The 18,478-nt window shown below is 39.0% G+C and overlaps 1 protein-coding gene across 1 annotated transcript in view; it reads left to right on the forward strand.

Annotated features, from left to right (window-relative positions):
• Positions 1 to 18,478, forward strand: part of LOC124167367 (neuronal calcium sensor 2) — a 685,552-nt gene that overhangs the window by 80,690 nt on the left and 586,384 nt on the right. Inside the window, exon 2 of the mRNA XM_046545408.1 lies at positions 16,067 to 16,204. Coding sequence (XP_046401364.1) covers positions 16,067 to 16,204 — 138 coding nt within the window. The remainder of the gene's footprint in view (positions 1 to 16,066; positions 16,205 to 18,478) is intronic.

Raw genomic sequence — 18,478 nt, forward strand, 5'->3', positions numbered from 1 at the left:
TATTTTTGATTAAATGATGTTCCTATAATTTGGCAGGGCGGCGATCGAAGACTTGACTGACTGGAAACACTATAAAATTAGTGACATGGGAATGAACACCATGTGTGTTTGAGTACTACCGCCTTTCCTGGAATTGAAATGAGACGCCCACAACTGTCTTGCGGAAACGTTGGGTTCCACGTTTTAATGTATTTTGGATGGTCTGGTATGGGTCTCGCCTTTTCTGTCACTTAGGGAAATCAGTTTCGCTACTCTGAGAAGCATTAGGTTTTTGAACAAGAGGTTAAAGTATTTTTACGCATATTTTTTGCAATTATATTACATAATTAGCGTTCTACTCTATTGTTTTATTTCTACTTGTATCTACAGCGATTTACTTATGAGGAGTAGGAATATCTACCCAGCCTCAGTGCACTTTTAATCATCACTTTAAATTTTCAATGAAGGTATGTTGTGCCTTGGAATTAAAGGCAGTTATGCCCATGTGTCAAAAAATCTTTTCAGTCTGAGACCATTTCTACCTCATTAATATGTTGCTGTTTATGTATTACTCCATTACCAGGAAAAAAGATATCGACCGAACTCACCCTCTGTGAGTACCTTTCCTTAATCGTTGTGCTGAAATGCGAATAAGTGCAAATCCTATGAATACATCCAGTTCTAGAAAACTCACGTACCGGTGATGTTTTTGAAACTGAGCTTATTCTTTAAATAATATTTTCTTAGAGACACCAACTTTATCTACTAGACGCTGTTACCATCCCTTTATTATATCCATCACTACATTAAGTATTTTTTCGTGTTAACACTGTACCTGTCTTTTCAGCGGGTTTATTTTTCTGATCGTTCTAGAGATATGCTGTATGCATTAAATCTTTGAAGACATACAGTCATGGGAAACGTGCTCCCCGCTAAATTTCATGATGTCATAAAAGTTGAGCTAAAGCACCATTTTGTACTGATTAAAACATTTTTTTTTTCGACGAGAGACCATCTCTCTCTCTTAGTGGATTTTGCCACCCCTTTCGGGGTTTGAAAAAAAAAGTGTTCTCTTAGCTGACGCTGCACTTAAAAGGCGGCGTCCGTAATCCTTCCCACCACTATTACTTCTCCTCCTCCCCTTCCCAATCCGCGCTGCTCTTTAGTGAGCTTTTTTACTCCCTTTCCGAAGTTTCTCGCCTCCCCATCGTGCTGTGCTCTCCGCCTCTTTGCGTATGCTGGGCACGCGATCACGTCTGGTCGCTTCTCGGAAAACGGTTGCCCTCTCGCCGCAGCAGCGGGGAAAGGGCACGCAGGTTGCGGGGGGGACGGAGAGGGCGGCGATGTCCCGTAGAGGGGGTGGCCGATTGCCAGCCAGCCAAAGGGGACCGTCTCTTGCGATGCCAAAATCCTTCACCTCTCCCCTCATCTCTTCTTTTTTGTGCCATCGTCTCCTTTCTCTTCGTCACCCGCTATTTCTCCCCTATGTCCCGTTTTCTCACTCCTCATTTCCCTTTGTCTTGAGTTTTCTACCGTCATGGTTGGGTTCATTTACCGAAATTTTAATGTTTCTGATGTATGCGCTACTCAAGGCCATTCATTAGTAGTTGTTATCAAGTATTCAGTGTTTTTTTTGCCCCATGTTTTTCCTGAATTCCAAAATTAACCTTGTTGTTGTAATTAAGCCACCACTGGACCCTTCAGTAACGCATGAACACTCTTAGAAAAATACATGTGCTCCATAATAACTTATGGAAAATTAGAAGATGGTAAATTTTCGTGATGAGAAGATCATGCATTTGGTTTAGTGCATCCTTTTCATCCCTTTGTAATCATAGTAAAACAATGAGGTCAGAATCTCTTGCTGGGATTAGAGGGGCAGTATGTGGTCTCATGGCGGATGAAATCAAACTACGGACAAAGGTAAACACTTATTTCGATTTCGAAGGCCAGCTGGGTACTGGAAAGCGTTCAAATTATGAATTTGGATACGGCCAACAGTGTTTCTTAGCCATGGACTTGCAAATTTCACATAATATGGGTTGGTATTTGGTGGCCACTGGCGATTTTTTAAAACCCTCTATTTCCGGAGGATCCTGGATATGAATGAGAGCTCCAAGCAGTTTGCAAGTCGGAACTATTGGTTTCATAGAATTCAGTACCATACTCACTAGGATAGCACGCAAGCTGATAGACGTTTGTTAGTAAAATAATGTGCTCGTATACGCTTTTTAGACCTTAAACCCATCGATGTGTGTTTTTCACAAGGACCGTGGAGAAAAAGTTGATTTCGTCGCTCCCAAAATATATTTTATGCACTACCTTTTTTCTCCTTCCCTTAAAGTTCAGTATCGATGACGAAATCGCAAGCTTTTTGAGTGCAGAAAACATTTCTACACTTATTTTATAATTCATGAGTCAGTTTCCAAACGCAGTCTGTTTTGCCGGAAAAATATTTTGCTATATTTTTTGGACTTTGATACATGAATTCAAAATCCAATTCTTGCCCGTCATGAAAGCAGGAATAAATTTGCATAGTATCAATAATGCTGAAAATCCAGGGAGCAATAAATGATGATTTATTAAAGCCTTACCTGTAAAGTGCAATGGCAAAAAAACGGATCGAATGTTGCGCAAACTCATGGTCTCCGTGCTGCTCTTCCTTCCGCTGAAGGAAGCAGGAACTAATTGAAAATGTTGAATAGCTTGCGTTTTTTCATCGTTTTTTCTATGATGGCTGTGCATTTTAAAGCAATAATTCTAAATTCTTTACATTAAATGTAACATAAAATAATACCGCGACCTTGGTTTGGATGCTTTTCATCACCATCATATGGTATGAACCATTCTCCTATGTTTCAGAATTGCTGTGTTTTCATTCATCACCATTCTGATGAAATTACATGAAATAAATCCTCATTAATATCAAAGTGGAGAACTTTTCGCCCTTCGTCCTTCTCTTCCTATTAGCCAATTGGCCTCTCAAGATTCTTGTGTGCTAATGGAAGATATGGGCGTAATTGGGAGATTTATTGAGTGAACTGGAAATAATTGATCGGAAGGAAGTGTCGCGGGCCAATTGCTTGTTTATTGATCTACCCCGTTGTATCGCAGGACACTGATTAATCTTCCACGATATGTCTATGTCTTTCATAATACTTATATGGCGGTAGTCTTTGTGTCGGTTATCTTTGTTACTGTGTTTTTATGGAATTATCTTGTACCAGGTAATTTTTTTCTCCCGCCTCTTTTGATATTTAAGAAAATTATAGGGATGATTAAGGTGGGACTACAATGGATAGCTTCTTTCCCAGAATTTCCATCAGTTTTTACAGCCCATCAAACTATTTCATTGCGTCTTTCAAAAGGATAATTTTTTCACATCGACATTGAAGCTGAAAACCTTTGAAGTGCTCATAAATTGATGAAATTCCTGATTTTTATTAGAAGTGGATTCGTGTTTGAAATCAGTGTGCCTTTGTGCGGTTATTGTCCTTTCTATTATCAGCTCTGCCAGTTTATCGGTTATCCGTAATTACTTAAGTTGTAGTCTCTCCGGTTTTAGTGCTATGTCGTGAGAGGAGCAGATTACTGAACGGTATGTTGGTGAACCCAGTTAGTTGTATGTGTAAATATGTTTCAGTGGATTTTAAAATAAAATACATTACTCGCATATTTTTATCTCACGATAAGGTTAGATGTGTATGTCATCCTCATACTATGTTGCTTTTTTGGAAATTAACTATTTTTTCTCCGACGAAAAATGATGCATTCCTAGGTTCTTAGTATTGAGAGAGACCTGGCTTAACTTCCGAGAAACAGCCTCTGACTCACCCCCGATATTCGGCTCTATATTTCGAGATCATCTTTGCTTGAAGTCAATTCCAATATTCGACTTAAATCGCTGCTATCACACTTATCGGACGATCATCTGAGAGTACGTTGCGTGCCCAAATTGTAAATTATGGAGGTTTTCTCGGTTCTCTGGCTTTTCATACTCACGCCTTCTTGGTCCTTACCGATTCAAACCGTCTCAATTAAGGGTAATTATAATGGATGGTTGAAGGCTAACTGTAAGCCGTTTGGAAGGAGTGGAGGGTAGAATTTGAATCGACCCTAATTCTTCAGCTACGCCTTCCAAGTTCCATCTATCCATCATGCGTCCTTAATCCTGAAAAAATCCAAAAATCCTCAAGCGCTGAGCCAGAGCAGAGGGGCAGTGCGAGGAGAATCTAAGAATTTATTTCTCTGTCTCTAAGGGAAACGTATCTTTTACAAGGCGAATGAATGGCTCCCTCACTCATCCCTTTATCGAGGGATCTAAATGGGATTTGACTTTGAAGGGATAACAATGGGCGGGATTGATGATGCTTTTTTCAAAAGCTTAGAAAAGATCTGATGGAGCTAAGGACGCTGGTTTATGCCTTTGCGTTTTTTCGGCTACGTTTGACAGTAAAAAAAACTTATTTCGATGGAGTTCTGTAAGGAGAAGGTACCCTCCCAACTACTTCTGGTCCCTCTTTGATTAAAAAAAAAGGCTAAGCACCTAATTGTAAAGATTTTGCAGCATTTTCTTTCACCTCGTGTTGCAGATAATTCTCCGAAATAGTTGCCCTCGAGGGTGCTTCCGATTTCCCAAGTAAAACTCAAATTTCCCGTCAAAATTATTTATTAATACTTCGGTTAACCCTATTCTCATTATCGTTGGAAGGGAGGAGCGTCAAAGGCAGTTCACAGATGAAATAGATAGAACAGGTCGTTGAGTATGTAAAACTGAATAAATATGTGGTTGTTAAAACATTAGCCGACATCAGAATTGCGTGTAGGGCTGCGTCAAACCAGTCTTGGGATTGACGATTACTGATGATGAATCAAATTATCACCGCGTCCTTTTTACTTTCTCGTTGACTAAGAATATTAAGTCTATACATTTATTTTAAATTATTAGCCGTTCTATTTGTGATACATTTACAAAATATTTTTGGTTTTTTGGCTCGCTAGTTTAGGTACCAACATATTTCGATCATCATCATCATTGGTCAACAATCCTAGGATTGGTTTGACGCAGCTCTCCACTCTATTCTCCTTTCAGCTAATCTTTTCACACCTACTTATTTCTTCTCTTTCACATATCTCTTCACTTGTTCCATATATTTTGTTCGAGGTCTTCCTTTTCCATCCTTACCTTCCACTTGTCCTTCGACGATTGTCTTCATCAGGCCATCATGTCTCAGGATGTGGCCTATAAGGTTGTTCCGTCTTCTTATTAAGGTTTTCATGAGGCTTCTCTTCTCTCCTACTCTTCTTAGGACTTCTTTGTTACTAACTCTGTCGATCCATTTGATTTTCATCATTCTTCTGTAGCACCACATTTCGAAGGCCTCTATCCTTGCTTTCTCCGCTGCGGTCATTGTCCATGCCTCACTTCCGTATAGGAGCATACTCCAGATGTAGGATCTTATAAATTGTTTCTTTACTTCCATACTTAAGTTTCCTGCTGTAAGCAGGTCTCTCTTTTGGTGGAATGCTCTCTTCGCCTGGGCTATTCTGCTGATAATTTCTTTCTTACTTCTCCCGTCACTAGTTATCTTGCTTCCCAAATAACAGAATTCATCCACCTCTATCCGTTTTTGCTTCCCTATTTTAATGTTAGTCTTGACTTCTTCTCTTCTGCTGCATACTAAGATCTTGGTTTTCTTTGTGCTTATTTTCAGTTGATATCTACCCATTACCCTACCCATATTAACTAGAATATTTTTCAAATCCGTCTCTGTTTCTGCTATAACGGCTATGTCATCGGCAAATCTTAGCATTCTAATTTTTTCTCCATGAATATTCACTCCCAATGCATTTTCTTTGATTTCATTAATGGCTTTCTCAATGTAAACGTTGAAAATTACGGGTGACAATGTACAGCCTTGTCGCACTCCTTTCCTAATTCTTGCTTCTTCACAGCTGGGCCCTGATTTTATCACCGCTACTTGGTTTTTGTATAAACTGTGGATGATTCTTCTACTCTATTGTACTCTTCTGCTTTTCGTTCTATTCTTTTATAGATGATCCTTGTCAGTATCTTCGACGCATGTGTAGTCAGGCTTATGGTCCTAAAATCTTTGCAGTTCTCCGCTCTTTTCTTCTTAGGGATAGGGATTATAATGTTCCTCTCAAAGTCCTCTGGTATCTCACCTGTCGAATACATTTCACTAATGATTTTGTATAGCTGGTTCAACGTCTTCTCTCCTGAATTTTTAATTAGTTCTGCAGGAATGTCATCAATGCCAGACGCTTTATTTATCCTGAGGTCTCTTACAGCCGCATCAAATTCCGATCTTAAAATTGGGGCTCCCATGTCATCGGCATCCACTTCCCTCTCGTTTTCGATAGCATTCCTTCTGAGGCTGCTTCCATTGTACAAATCTTCCAGATATTCCTTCCATTTCTTCCCTTTTTCTTCGTTTTCAATCATTAGTTCTCCGTTTTTGTCCCTAAGGGTATTACATCTTACGCCCCTTTCCTTAAAGTGGTTCCTCACTATCCTATAGGCGGCCTCTACTTTTCCGTGCTTAAGATTGTTTTGCACGTCTTCACAAATACTTTTCATCCACATTTCTCTAGCCTTCCGCGCTTTACGACATATTTCATTCCTTATTCTCTTGTAACGATTCTGTCCTTCCTTTGTTTTCGCAGCCTTGTATTTTCTTCTTTCTTCAATGAGATCTAATACTTCCTGCGTGATCCATGGTTTTTTCATAACGACTCCTCTTTTACCAAGAACTTCCTCAGCTGCTGCCTGCAGCCCACTTCTAATGGTTTTCCAGCTCTCTTCCATTGGTTTGTTGGTCGTATCCTCTCCTATTTTATTTTCTACAGCCTCTTTAAAAGCCAGTTGATGCTGAACCTCCCTCAATTTTTCAACCTGCCATATGTTTTTCACGGCTTTCTTCAACTTTTTAAATTTAAGGTGGCATTTCATCATAACTAAATTATGGTCACTATCGACATCTGCCCCTGGATAACTGCCCCTGGATAACTTTTGCAGTCCTTCACCTGGTTCCTGAATCTTTGTTTCACTAGAATGTAGTCGATTTGGAATCTTCTAAGGTCTCCTGGCATCTTCCACGTGTATCTTCTTCGCAGGGGATTTTTGAATAAAGTGTTGGTAACCACTAGTCTGTGCTCCGTGCAGAATTCAAGTAGCCTTTCTCCTCTTTCATTTCGGTTACCTAACCCATATTTCCCAGTTATTATTCCATCTTGACCTTCGCCGACGACGGCGTTCCAGTCACCTAAAATAATAAGATTTTCTTCCCCTCTTACCTGCTTGATAACTTCCGCTATATCTTGGTAGCCTTCTACCTCTTCATCTTCATAATCTGACGTAGGCATGTAAACCTGTATCACTACAGTAGCTACGGGTTTAGTATTTCGATAGCTTTTATATTTCCTAGTGTCAATGAAGGAATCCTCTTTTTCTTTGAGTAGGACCCGTACTTTTGCTGAATACCTTTCTAAAAATTACTTAAGTAATAATTATGACGCGTAAATAAATATTTGCCAAATTTTAATTCGAGTATATTTTATTTTAGCGTACAATAAAATGGGGTTGAAAGTATGGAATTTATTCTTATACCATCTTCGTGGAGTACTGCTTGTAAATTAGTAAATTCTTCGATAGTGCGAGGTAATATTTCAGCGGTGCTCACTTGTCCTCAACTTGTATTCTCATCTTATTATGGATTGATTCCTACCTCACACCCCACTGATTGGTTTTAAGTGATTCGACTAAGCTGTCAGGCGAGTTGTTGCCGCCTCTGCGTTTTTTTCTTCGGAGGTTAGAGTTTTCCCACGCAATCGATGAAAAATACAGTTTTTGACCCAGTCCCGCCGCTCTTTTACGGTTTCAATGCATGTGAGACAGTGATTCGGAGTGCATCACAGAAATTTGTCCGTGGAGTTATTCGTGATCGGAAATTTTTTTGGTTTCCTCGTCGTCTTATCGGCGGTGATCGTAAGTTCGTGTTATACCTTGCCGTATGCTGCTCGCGTGCGTTTTATGGTAGCGTCTTATGTTGAATCGCTTCATCATTGTTGCCTGTATCGTGTTGCTATAATCTTTATTGGTAGCGATACTCTAAAATTTCGTTTAACGTCCGTTTCAATAACATGCTCTTTGCTGTAAAGTGATGGGAACGTTTTGGAAATGAAAGTAGTTCCTATTTTTCGGCATGATTTGGTGGGAGAAGAGAAAAGGCCCTTGATCTGATAATAGGCCGTTTACAAGCGCGGGAGATTGGAGTGGGTTTGCGAATGACAAATATAGAGGTGAAGCTGTTAATTTTGAGATTCAGAGAATACGATGTAAAATGTTTTAACTCCCAATAATTATATTTTTCGACTGATGAAAACGCTCACGGACGACGTATATTTCGATTTATTCCAGTATTTTTCATAGAATTTTGTGTAAGAATTTAGTAAAGCATCGAAACAGGGATTTAAGGCTTTTTAAAGTTATTTGTAGGCATTACATTTTTATTCTTCAAGCTTATTATGAAGAGAGGCAACTTTACTTATCTTATAATCAAATATGAGGTTAGTGAAATGATATTTTCTTCCAGACAATCCGACCCAAGTTTAAAAAATTCCATGGTCAGCATTCGGTCTGAATCATATGTATTATTGTAGCCTGGAAGCAGCTGTCCTTAGATCTTGCGAAATGTTCTCGCAGCATTTCTCTCGCTTTCAGCAAGTCTGCGGAGACCTCTTTCCGCCGCATCCCATCTCCGTTGGAATGCGTTCTTTCCACTCACTCTGGGCAATTCCCTTTCTCTTCTTTGTAACTTGCCATCTCATCCATTACTCCACCATGCAGTATCATAGTCCCTAGGGGACACTTTCTCCCGACATCGCAGCCGACCCCTCATGGCCATACGACGCGTGACTTAGGCGTGAAAGGGTGAAATGCCTCACAGTTTATTTTTTTTTAATATATGTGTTCCCCTTCGTCTAAGGCGGCTGGAAAAGATCACAATCTTCGTCGAGTATGTGCTTTGGAGGCAATTTCAGAATATCCTATGTAAAATAGGGGTCCATGAGCCAGGGAAATACGAGGAAATTTGAGAGTCGTCTGAAAAATCTGTGAAATGCCCTGGAAAATCATAGAGCTGACAGAGAAAAATTGGATTGGCTTTTCTTATATGCTCTTTTCAGTATTTTTCTGTGGGCTGAGGTGCTAGCATTGATGCTATATTTTCATAACTTGGTAATAAATGTGACGATCAAAAGTAACAGTGGTGTGTTTTTTCAAAGGGAAATTTCTGAAAAATTGATGATTGCTATCGAAAAAATGCCGTTATACATATTTTTTGCAATACTTTTATGAAGATTTTCTGAAGATTTTTCTTGAAAATGTTTACCCTTATTTGAAAATGTGGTGATAAATTTCTTCTTGAAACTGGACTTTATTCCTTGAAATTATTGTAATTTTTTCCCAGTCTTTTCTTATTAAGGAGCCATCATCCATTCCATGTTTAACTTTTTTGTTCTTTTCCTGTATTCTTGACTGCCCGAGAACCTTAATACGAGTGCACACGCTTTGTGGGTTTCATTCATGGAAAGCAAAAAAATTTTTAACGCTCCTGTTTTACGTAATGATCAGAAGATGGAGGTGCTTGTGATTGCTCTCGCAGTCTATTTCCTTCTCGAGGGTATTTCTCGGAAAGAAAGGTCTTCCAGAGTACTCCTCTCGACCTCAATATCCTTTTTCCCAAAAGAATGCATCTCTCACTTAATTTTCGGTGAGATTTTCATTGTGTCTGCAGTAATCTTGCTTTGTTAGCGAATGACTTCTTCTGAACAGGTGTATCCGCCAGGGCTTCCTCCAACTCCGTGTGCTGCGACGTCATTGTAATTTGGGATGAAAACCCATTTGGACTAAATTACCTCCTACGACCTATATCTTACTTTTTTCGTTAGTTTTTAAGATTTTCGTAGGTCTTTTGTTCAGAAAATAATTCACTATGCCATTGCGTTTTAGTTATCTTCTATTGCCGATGCTGTCTTTTCCTAGTTCCCAGTTTCCCAGTTCCTGTAGTAGTAACTAGCGATGAAAACCAGAGCACTATTAGGATAAAAGTGCGCGTATTAGGGATTTAGGATTAGTCATTGTGACTCCGTTCAAGTGTCTCCACCTCCTAGAATTGATAAAAGGAAGCAGTTATGTATACCGTTACGTCCGTATATACGTCAACTTCAGTTGGTTCTGTGTTATGCAGTATTTGAATTTAAAAGGGAAATCTTTGCTTTGAGGGGATCGGAGTCCAGAATCAGTGATTTTTAGCAGTTGCCTTATCCTCTACCGCGTCATGTTTTTTCATGCCTTATATCTGTCCACCCCAGATCTTGTAAGTTTTCAGTTGTGATTCATGTGTTTTTTTTTTGCTTGGGAGCAGAAGACTGCCAGGATCATTTTGAAAATCCCGTGCATCATATTATATGTTAAATAGTCATTTAACTCTTATGTTCACTTATTTTCCGCTGACAAATACATCCCTAAGCTTCAATAGCTTATCCCATTGAGGTCATTAGAATCATATTTATATATAAATATGCAAAAAACGTGAAAAAATGATCTTTTTTGTTTCATACCCCATGTTAAATATTTTACTTGCTATTCACGTGTATTTGAACTAACGCTTGTAGTGAATTATTGTGCAATAATTAGCCTTTTCCGTATCATACTACATGTCATATTCCGTGCCAACCCTAGTAATACTCCGCAATCATTTCATATACATCGGGTCATTTTTTTGTTGAATCAATGTGGTATATTGTTAGTATTTGTTACTGCTTGATGGGGTAGTTATGACTATAGGCAGCGAATCAGAAATTTCGACCTACAACAGTGCATGCTTCAGGGTGGCGCAGCGTGATTAACACCTTGTGTAGGTCGGCATCCGGGAATCGCCTCCTTCCGAAGCCGCCAACTTCTTTCTCATCTCCCGAGGATCGTGTTTCTCCTCTTCCTCCCTCTCCTTCTCCCCTTCCTCTCTCCCGACCGACCACGGCCGCCGTTCCTTCGAGCTGTGTAATTTGCTCCCTTGGATCCTTTCCATTGTCTGAGTGTGTATTTTGGATTTTCCAGGGCTGCTCCGATCGTCTTTAAGGCCTTCCGCCATCGTCTTCTCTCGCTCTATTTTCTCATTCTCCCAACTCACGATGAGGCTTGTCCATTTCCGGTGCTGCGAAATTTGTTGCTGCTCTTCGACACACTTCAGATCTCCGTTCCTCATAAAGGGCAGTCAACCTTACGTGGTAATCCATGAGATCGAGGAAAATTTCATGGAGGGGATGCTTTTTCCAAGTATCCAGGAAGTCCTATTGATTTTGTCACCAATACGAGTTTACCTTATTTATATCGAATTCAATTTTAAGTATCAAAATGTGCTGGAGTGAAGAGAAAAATCACCTTCCTAAACCGCATTAGATAAATTCGTTGTTTAAGCAGTTGAATGGCATCATAAGATGCAATACTACGTACTCCATGCCATCTGCTAATTGCACCGGCCGTATGCCGAGTCATATTATCAAAATTTGGTCAGCAAGTTGCCGGGAATGTGTTTAAAAACAAATGAAATTTCTTTTATTCGATGATGAAAATATGGTGTTATCAAAATTTTGAACAGTCCTTAAAGTTATAGTCGAGATATGTACTTTCACAATCTGACGCACATGTTGTAACGCATTCGCGCATTGAAAAAAATTGAAAAAAAAACAAATTGAAAGAAAAAATGCTTTCTGAGTGGTGCAATTACATAACCTGAGTTAAACAGCCTTAAGAACTTGTTGGAGCCATGTATCAGCATAAGAAAGCATGCGTTTCCTCGTATAGCTATGATGAATTTCACAGCAATTATTTATTTGCGTTGCATATTGAAAAATCTCAATAACAAACTCATCTCCGCCTCAATATTCTCCTATTACCTTTCTTTACTGTCTCATACATGTTTATATTCGATTTCGTGACAACTCCTTTCCCTTCTGAAAGATGGAGCTGAGTTTTGATCGCTCTTTTGTATTTTTCTTGCCTGTTGTTGTTCCTCCTTTTACTTGGGAATAACGACCTCCTTATTTTGTTTTTATGTTCGCGTCCTGCCTCTTGTTACGTAAACGTACCTCACGTATCTGGTCATTGTGATTCCGGCTCTCTTTTCCAGTAATTTACGTTGTGATTTATAATTTATACCTTTTGATGTATGTGTGCTGTCTTAGAATGCAGTAATCAGATCTTAATTCCTAAACTCTATCCCCTTTCAAGGAAACAGGCTGCGACTATGTCTTAAGGATAAATTATTGTTTTGAAAATATTTTAGTAATTTGATTGAAATTTGTAATTAATCTCGAAAAGAATGCATTCCTTACAGTTGGTTACCTCGCATGATTTAAATTCCGCTAGTTTTATCTTTCCGATGGAGACACTATTTTTTCTCTCTCATTTAGGCGTCAATTCATGAACGGGAAAGCGATATTTCATCGTGTCGTGTCGAGGTGATGAATGCTACTATCCTCTATCAATGCCATTATTCCTTTTTCCTTCCATGTGATGGCTAGCCTTTTTCTACTGCATGTTTCGGATATCTGTTACGAGAGTTTCCCTCAGCTCACCTCGACAAATCCACTGGGAACAGCTAAAGCTCCATTATTTATGTTAAGGAATTCTTAGCATTCCTCTATAAATTTAGTGACCTTTAACTTTTTATTTCTTAGATTTAGTCACTGGTTTGCGTTTTCATATCTCTTTCATCAAACGGTAAATACCTTATAGTTGTCTAACGTCTGTCAGGGTAATGATTTGGTGATTGGAGTTCCGGGTAATTTTAGTTGCGTATCAATTACTGATTTTGGATTCGAAATTGGTCGATTGATTGTCACGTCATCAATCAATCGCGTACATTCGTATTTTTCAAGGCCTAAATTTAAAATCAACAGTTGCTGAGGCATGTGTTTACAATTGGTATTGTTGGACTGGAAGCGTCATACGTTCGCTAAAGTACATTCGCCCCTCTGCCGCAGCTACTTCTGTTTCTACTTTAGTTAAAGTTTGCGTCGGCCCTCTATACCATCTTGAGGATAGATATAGTTGGTTACGAGTTCTTGTTTTATACTTGCATTTTAGATAATTTAATCATTATTTGCTGCTTTTATGCGCGTGCCTACCTTCTCTTCGTTTCTAGGAATAACTGAAAGAAACATTTTCCTTGAAAGGAGAATTGGAGTAAATTCGTTTCAGTGAATTACTCGAAAATCAGATCGAAGTTAAACCGAATATGCGGGTATTACTCCTCCTTGCAGGCATTGCTAATCCATTAACCAACTACTGTGTTAGTAACTGATAGATAATTCAGAAATCCATGATGTCTAAATCGCTAGATTGTGTAATGTGACAGTTTCTGAAATATGGCCAATCACACGAAAATTTCGATACAGCTGACTGGAAAATTCCAAATCTTTGGTTCTCTGTGAAAATATATGCTGATATAGCCAATGGTTTGAGGCTTCGCTTCGCAGAAGTAGGTAATATTCACTGTAGAATAAAACTTTGTATTCCTGTACAGTATTTTTATCATTTGACCTGCGCGTTTCATCGCTTGAGGGCATAATACGGAAAGTGAATCTTTGTAAAATATTTTTGTTAAAATTGAGTTCTTCCCTTCAAATTAAATTTTAATGTTTTTAAATGAAGATTTAGTTCCTGGACGATGCCGTTAACCGACTAATGAAGATTTAACTACGGATGAAATTTGCTTGAAAAAATATCTGACTTAGCCGGGATTCGAACCCGAATCTCCCTATTGCCGGTTGGGCGTGTTAGCCAATTACACCACCAAGCCATTTTTTCAGAACGAACTTCGGGAAGGGCTTCGCCGGACAAGGTGTTGACGTAACAAGTCCACACTGTGGCACATGTATTAGCTTTGCATCCGTCGCATGACTGCGTACGATGTGACTTGATTCTTACAGTTCTTTGAAGATTCTTCAAAGAACTGTAAGAATTATTTAGACGAATACAAAGCTTATTTTAAAATGAAAATTGAAGTTAATCCTGGTAACTTTAGCTTTGTGTAAGCTGCGACGTGAATGGTTAAACCGTTGTGTATGCTCGCCTCGGCCGTCCCGTTTCTTTTTTACCCACGCTGCCTATCTTACTCCTCTCGTTCACGTCCATGTGTCCTGGCCAGGCAGAGCCACAGATGGCCAGTTCGTCGAGGGACCTTGCGCAAGTCGCGACTGCATATTTTTTGTCGCTCTTTATGAAAACTCGCATCGTCGCGGCGGCGGCGTCCCCGGAGCGTGATTTCGAGATGGCATGCACGTCCCGAGACCTCCCTCAATTCATCTTCTATTCAGTCCTTCGTCCCTTCCTGCCCCGTATCCGAACGCCGGACTTATTCTTACCTCCGGCCTTTCTCTTTTGCGGCTCCACTTCGGGTTTTCCCAAGGAGGTTGTTCTGCCAGCTTCTGGAGCGACTTCTCGGAACCATTAGTTCGTTAAAAATGCATGCGATCGACAGTGTCAAAATGGACAACGGTGCCGCCAGGAAGGCAAGGTAGTGATGATGAACTTCGAGATTGGAGTTACGGTTGTTCTGTTTCCAAGCAATACTACAGTTTCTACTCCTGGGTTCGCGGCGGAGGGTATCTCGCTATTACTTCTGAATAAATGGTCTTCGGTGTGAGGTCGTGCAATCAGGTGTTAAATAAGACATAATGTGCCAATTTTTACGAGGTTTTACATGATTGGTTGTGTTGCCTTCCTTTACCATGCGTTGAATGATGCTGTTTTATGTTATGACTTTACCTAGATGCACTATTTTCGGGGCGCTACTCTAATTCAAAACACCATAGCGTTGCCGCTCTATTTATCGCAAGGAGAGTGGGCAGTTCCTTCCAGAAGGCAAATTTTTGTTAGCTCTTTCCCTTTTAATCATTATCGTAGAGATTGTTCAATGGAAAAAAATATTATTGCTTCCCAAAAAATATGCATCATTCTTTGTGTTGTTGTTTGATTCTCGTAATCGAATTGATCAACTGTTGCACTATTATACTTTTTTGTTTCTGGGCATTCTGAGGCATTAATTTTCACCGTTTGGCTGCACTTCGGTGATGTCTGCGTAGTACGCGAATCATTATTATATTCTAGATGTTTGTGTATCCAAAGTCAATATTTTGAAATTACATTTGCGTACGTGATTAATAGTTAAATATACGTTTGATTCTCAGGGTTAATTTCTTATCCTTAGCTTGGTTCGTTGTCCATATTTAATCAGCGGTTCTTTGTCACCGAAATGCGGAAAAATTTTCGCAAAGTTTCGGCGTGGGAATTTTGTGTGAACAGATGTTCGAGATTGTGCCTTTCGTCACTTTCAAGTGTTAGCAATTATAACTATCCCATACCACCTGTCTGTAATTATTTTGAGGCTCTTGCATTGTTGATAAGTTCCAGCACTATTTTTGGATGATTGTACTTTGAGTGCTGTTTTAACCCTTAATAACCCAATGTTGCTTCTAAGCAACATTAAAAATGTATAAAATTTCAGCCCTATTTAGGGCATATAAAAATTGCGCATTATTTTGTGGTGCAAATTTTAATGACGAAATATTTAGCTACCACGATACACATGATTTAGTGCAAAATGTTCATGTTTTCAAAATGAAAAATCTTGAAATTTGATTTCTCCCTGAAGTAGCTATGGCTTGTAAAGGGTTAAGAAAACTATTGAGTTGGGGTTATAAAGTTATTATTGCTAAATATAAAATATTCAGCAATAAATGGGAGAAGCTGATTGGGTATGTATCGAAATATTTTTTTTATTAAAGCTTTTACAGGTCCTTTTTTATGAGAACAGATAGGTATGGCTGTTACACTAAACTGCTGAAATATTTTCAGTAGCTAAGTTCAAATGGAATATTTTGGAGTAATTATCTATCATTGAACCTTGCCCCAACCAATTTTTCAGTAGTATTTATTTTACATTTGAATGCCATTAATGTATTATTCCCACTTATTGATTTCTTTTTCTTATTCCCAAAGGGCACCTTATTCCGGACGGCATAACGCCTGGTCATGACGGAGGCTATTTCAAACGCACGCCCTTCCACTGCCGCTTCAAGTTCATGGCTCTGAATATACAGGAGGAAGATGCTGACATGGCTCCTGTTTTTGACTTCGGTGAGTTTTTGTGACTTTTTAATAATTATATACTGTAAAAAATGCATAAAGAATTCAGGTTACTATTTTATAATAATTGTGCCTGCTAATTTTGTAATAATAATAATTTTATAATAATCCCTTAAAATCAGTCCTAAATATACTCTCGATTTGAGTAGAAATATCGCCAGTGAGTTCTGAAAAAAGTAAAGTTAGCGTTCAAGAAAATTTCTATTCATAGCTGAAATTGTCTGCTGTTGGATATTGAATACTATCCATGTATAATTAATTTCGTTGTATCATTATCTCCATACCCTTTTACTATTCTTTTTAATGTAGCAAATATCGTGATCGGTGATCGTCAGTTGCCATTAATTTTAATTGACTTGAGGCTTGAATGTTACAAGAGAAGCATGGTTTCTTTAATCCCTTCGATAGAACTAACTAATGAAAGCGCAAAAATAGGCTTAATTCTATCTACTCTAAAGTCACATAATACGTGTAATATGTATTTTGTCGCTATTAAAATAATTTTATCTCTAAAAGTGTTCTTCCCCGTGGTGATGTAGGCTACATTGATGTATTAATTATATTTATTATGTGATGAACGCAAGAAATGGTAGGACTAGTGAGGTGGCTAATTGTAAGACGCTTACTGAATGCGCTGGAGGCTGAGGTTCAACTGTCACCAGTCGGAGAAAATTTTCTCTAACACGTACTTCAGAGTTTTGAGGTGAGCTGTTGGACAATGTGTTCCTTGTCAAATAGGTAGGTACGTCGCGTAAAATTAAGGTGTTTCGTTCAGACTACGTAAACTTTGACTGCTGCCGCCTTCCTCTAACCAATATTTTAATTTTTATTGCTATTGTAAGCCTATAACTGCGTTGCCTACCTCAACCTCTCCACATTCCATGCAAGTGATAACTCGATAGCTTTTTTAAAGAGTTAAACTCATCAAAGAAACCTAACATTCTGGTTGGGTGGATTCAATGTTAAGCTATGGCGTTCCACTTCGTAAACGTATATGTGAGATGGCTCTTCTAGCGAAAATATAAACAAGGTGACGCCATTGGTTCGAGTTTATTGTAGGGCCAACTACCGTAATGGTGAAATGTGTAAAGGGGCATGTCTTTTCTCATACTTGACCATAATGCGATCACTTGAGAAGAATGTAATGCTGACAATAAGGCTTTTAATATCGTGCTTTTATCATCCTTCCGCAGAGCAGCTCATAATCGGCAGTGTGCTCGAATAAGTGATAAACTGCTAAGATTTTGGAATCATGCTTCTTTCATTCATTTTCGGTGCTTTCCAACAGTCCGATGAACTTCATTTCTCTATGTTCATGATTCTAACTCTCCCTCTTTCTAGTCGCGTCACATTATCGGCGGGCCCTCAGGTTCCTTCTTTTTCGCCCGCATGGCGCACTCTATAACTGGGACATGCTCTGGCGACAATAGCCCGTTGCGCCGGTACCCACTCGTCTAGTGGTGTCTTTCTCACAGCTCGGGCGATAAGATATGAGCGGAAATGAGGAATTGACGTCAAATGCCGTGCGTGAGGTCATTCTCCTGACGTGAATTGTTCATATCACGTATCGGGGAAATGGGCGTGCGCGACTAGAAATCTTAAAAAGCATGACATTGTACAATTCTTATTTCTTATTCGTTTCTTTGTTATATATAATCTCCGTTATTAGACATTTATTTTTATCCATCCATTACAGAGCATGACAGTATGCGGGGCCTGATAGCGAAAGAATGAATGTGCTTAAAAATCCTTATCATTCTTTGAATATGACTCGACGTCTCTTTGTAGGGGAAACTTTTTTATTTTATTTTAGAACTCCAGCCGGAGTTGAGGTCTGGATAAGCCGTTACGTAAGGTGGCTCATGTTGTTTGTTTACGATTTTTCTCTTCGTATCTTTTTTATGCTCCACTTAGATTGAAATCTGCAACTACGTTACGGAATGGCGGAACGGCCTTTCTACAGCCAGTATCTGGTATGTTTAAAGTCAGGGAAACTGAACCCGTTAGGAAAATTAGTTGAAGTCGACGAGCAGCCGGAAAAAAATTGGTGAGGTCGAAAGAGGTTGGTGATCGCCCTAGTTTTATTTTGTTTTCAGCTTTTCTATTCCTAGAAAGATAAGCTCATTATAATCATTTTATCTGCGCTTATTTGCTTATTCATCTGGAGAGTACTAAAGCATATGTGTGCTTTCCATTCATTAATTACCTATTAACTTAATTTATGATGGTATTAGTTTTCTCGGTGTTTTTCTTTGTTTACGGGCT

Source organism: Ischnura elegans, chromosome 1, assembly GCF_921293095.1.
Source record: "Ischnura elegans chromosome 1, ioIscEleg1.1, whole genome shotgun sequence".
Classification (NCBI taxonomy): domain Eukaryota; kingdom Metazoa; phylum Arthropoda; class Insecta; order Odonata; family Coenagrionidae; genus Ischnura; species Ischnura elegans.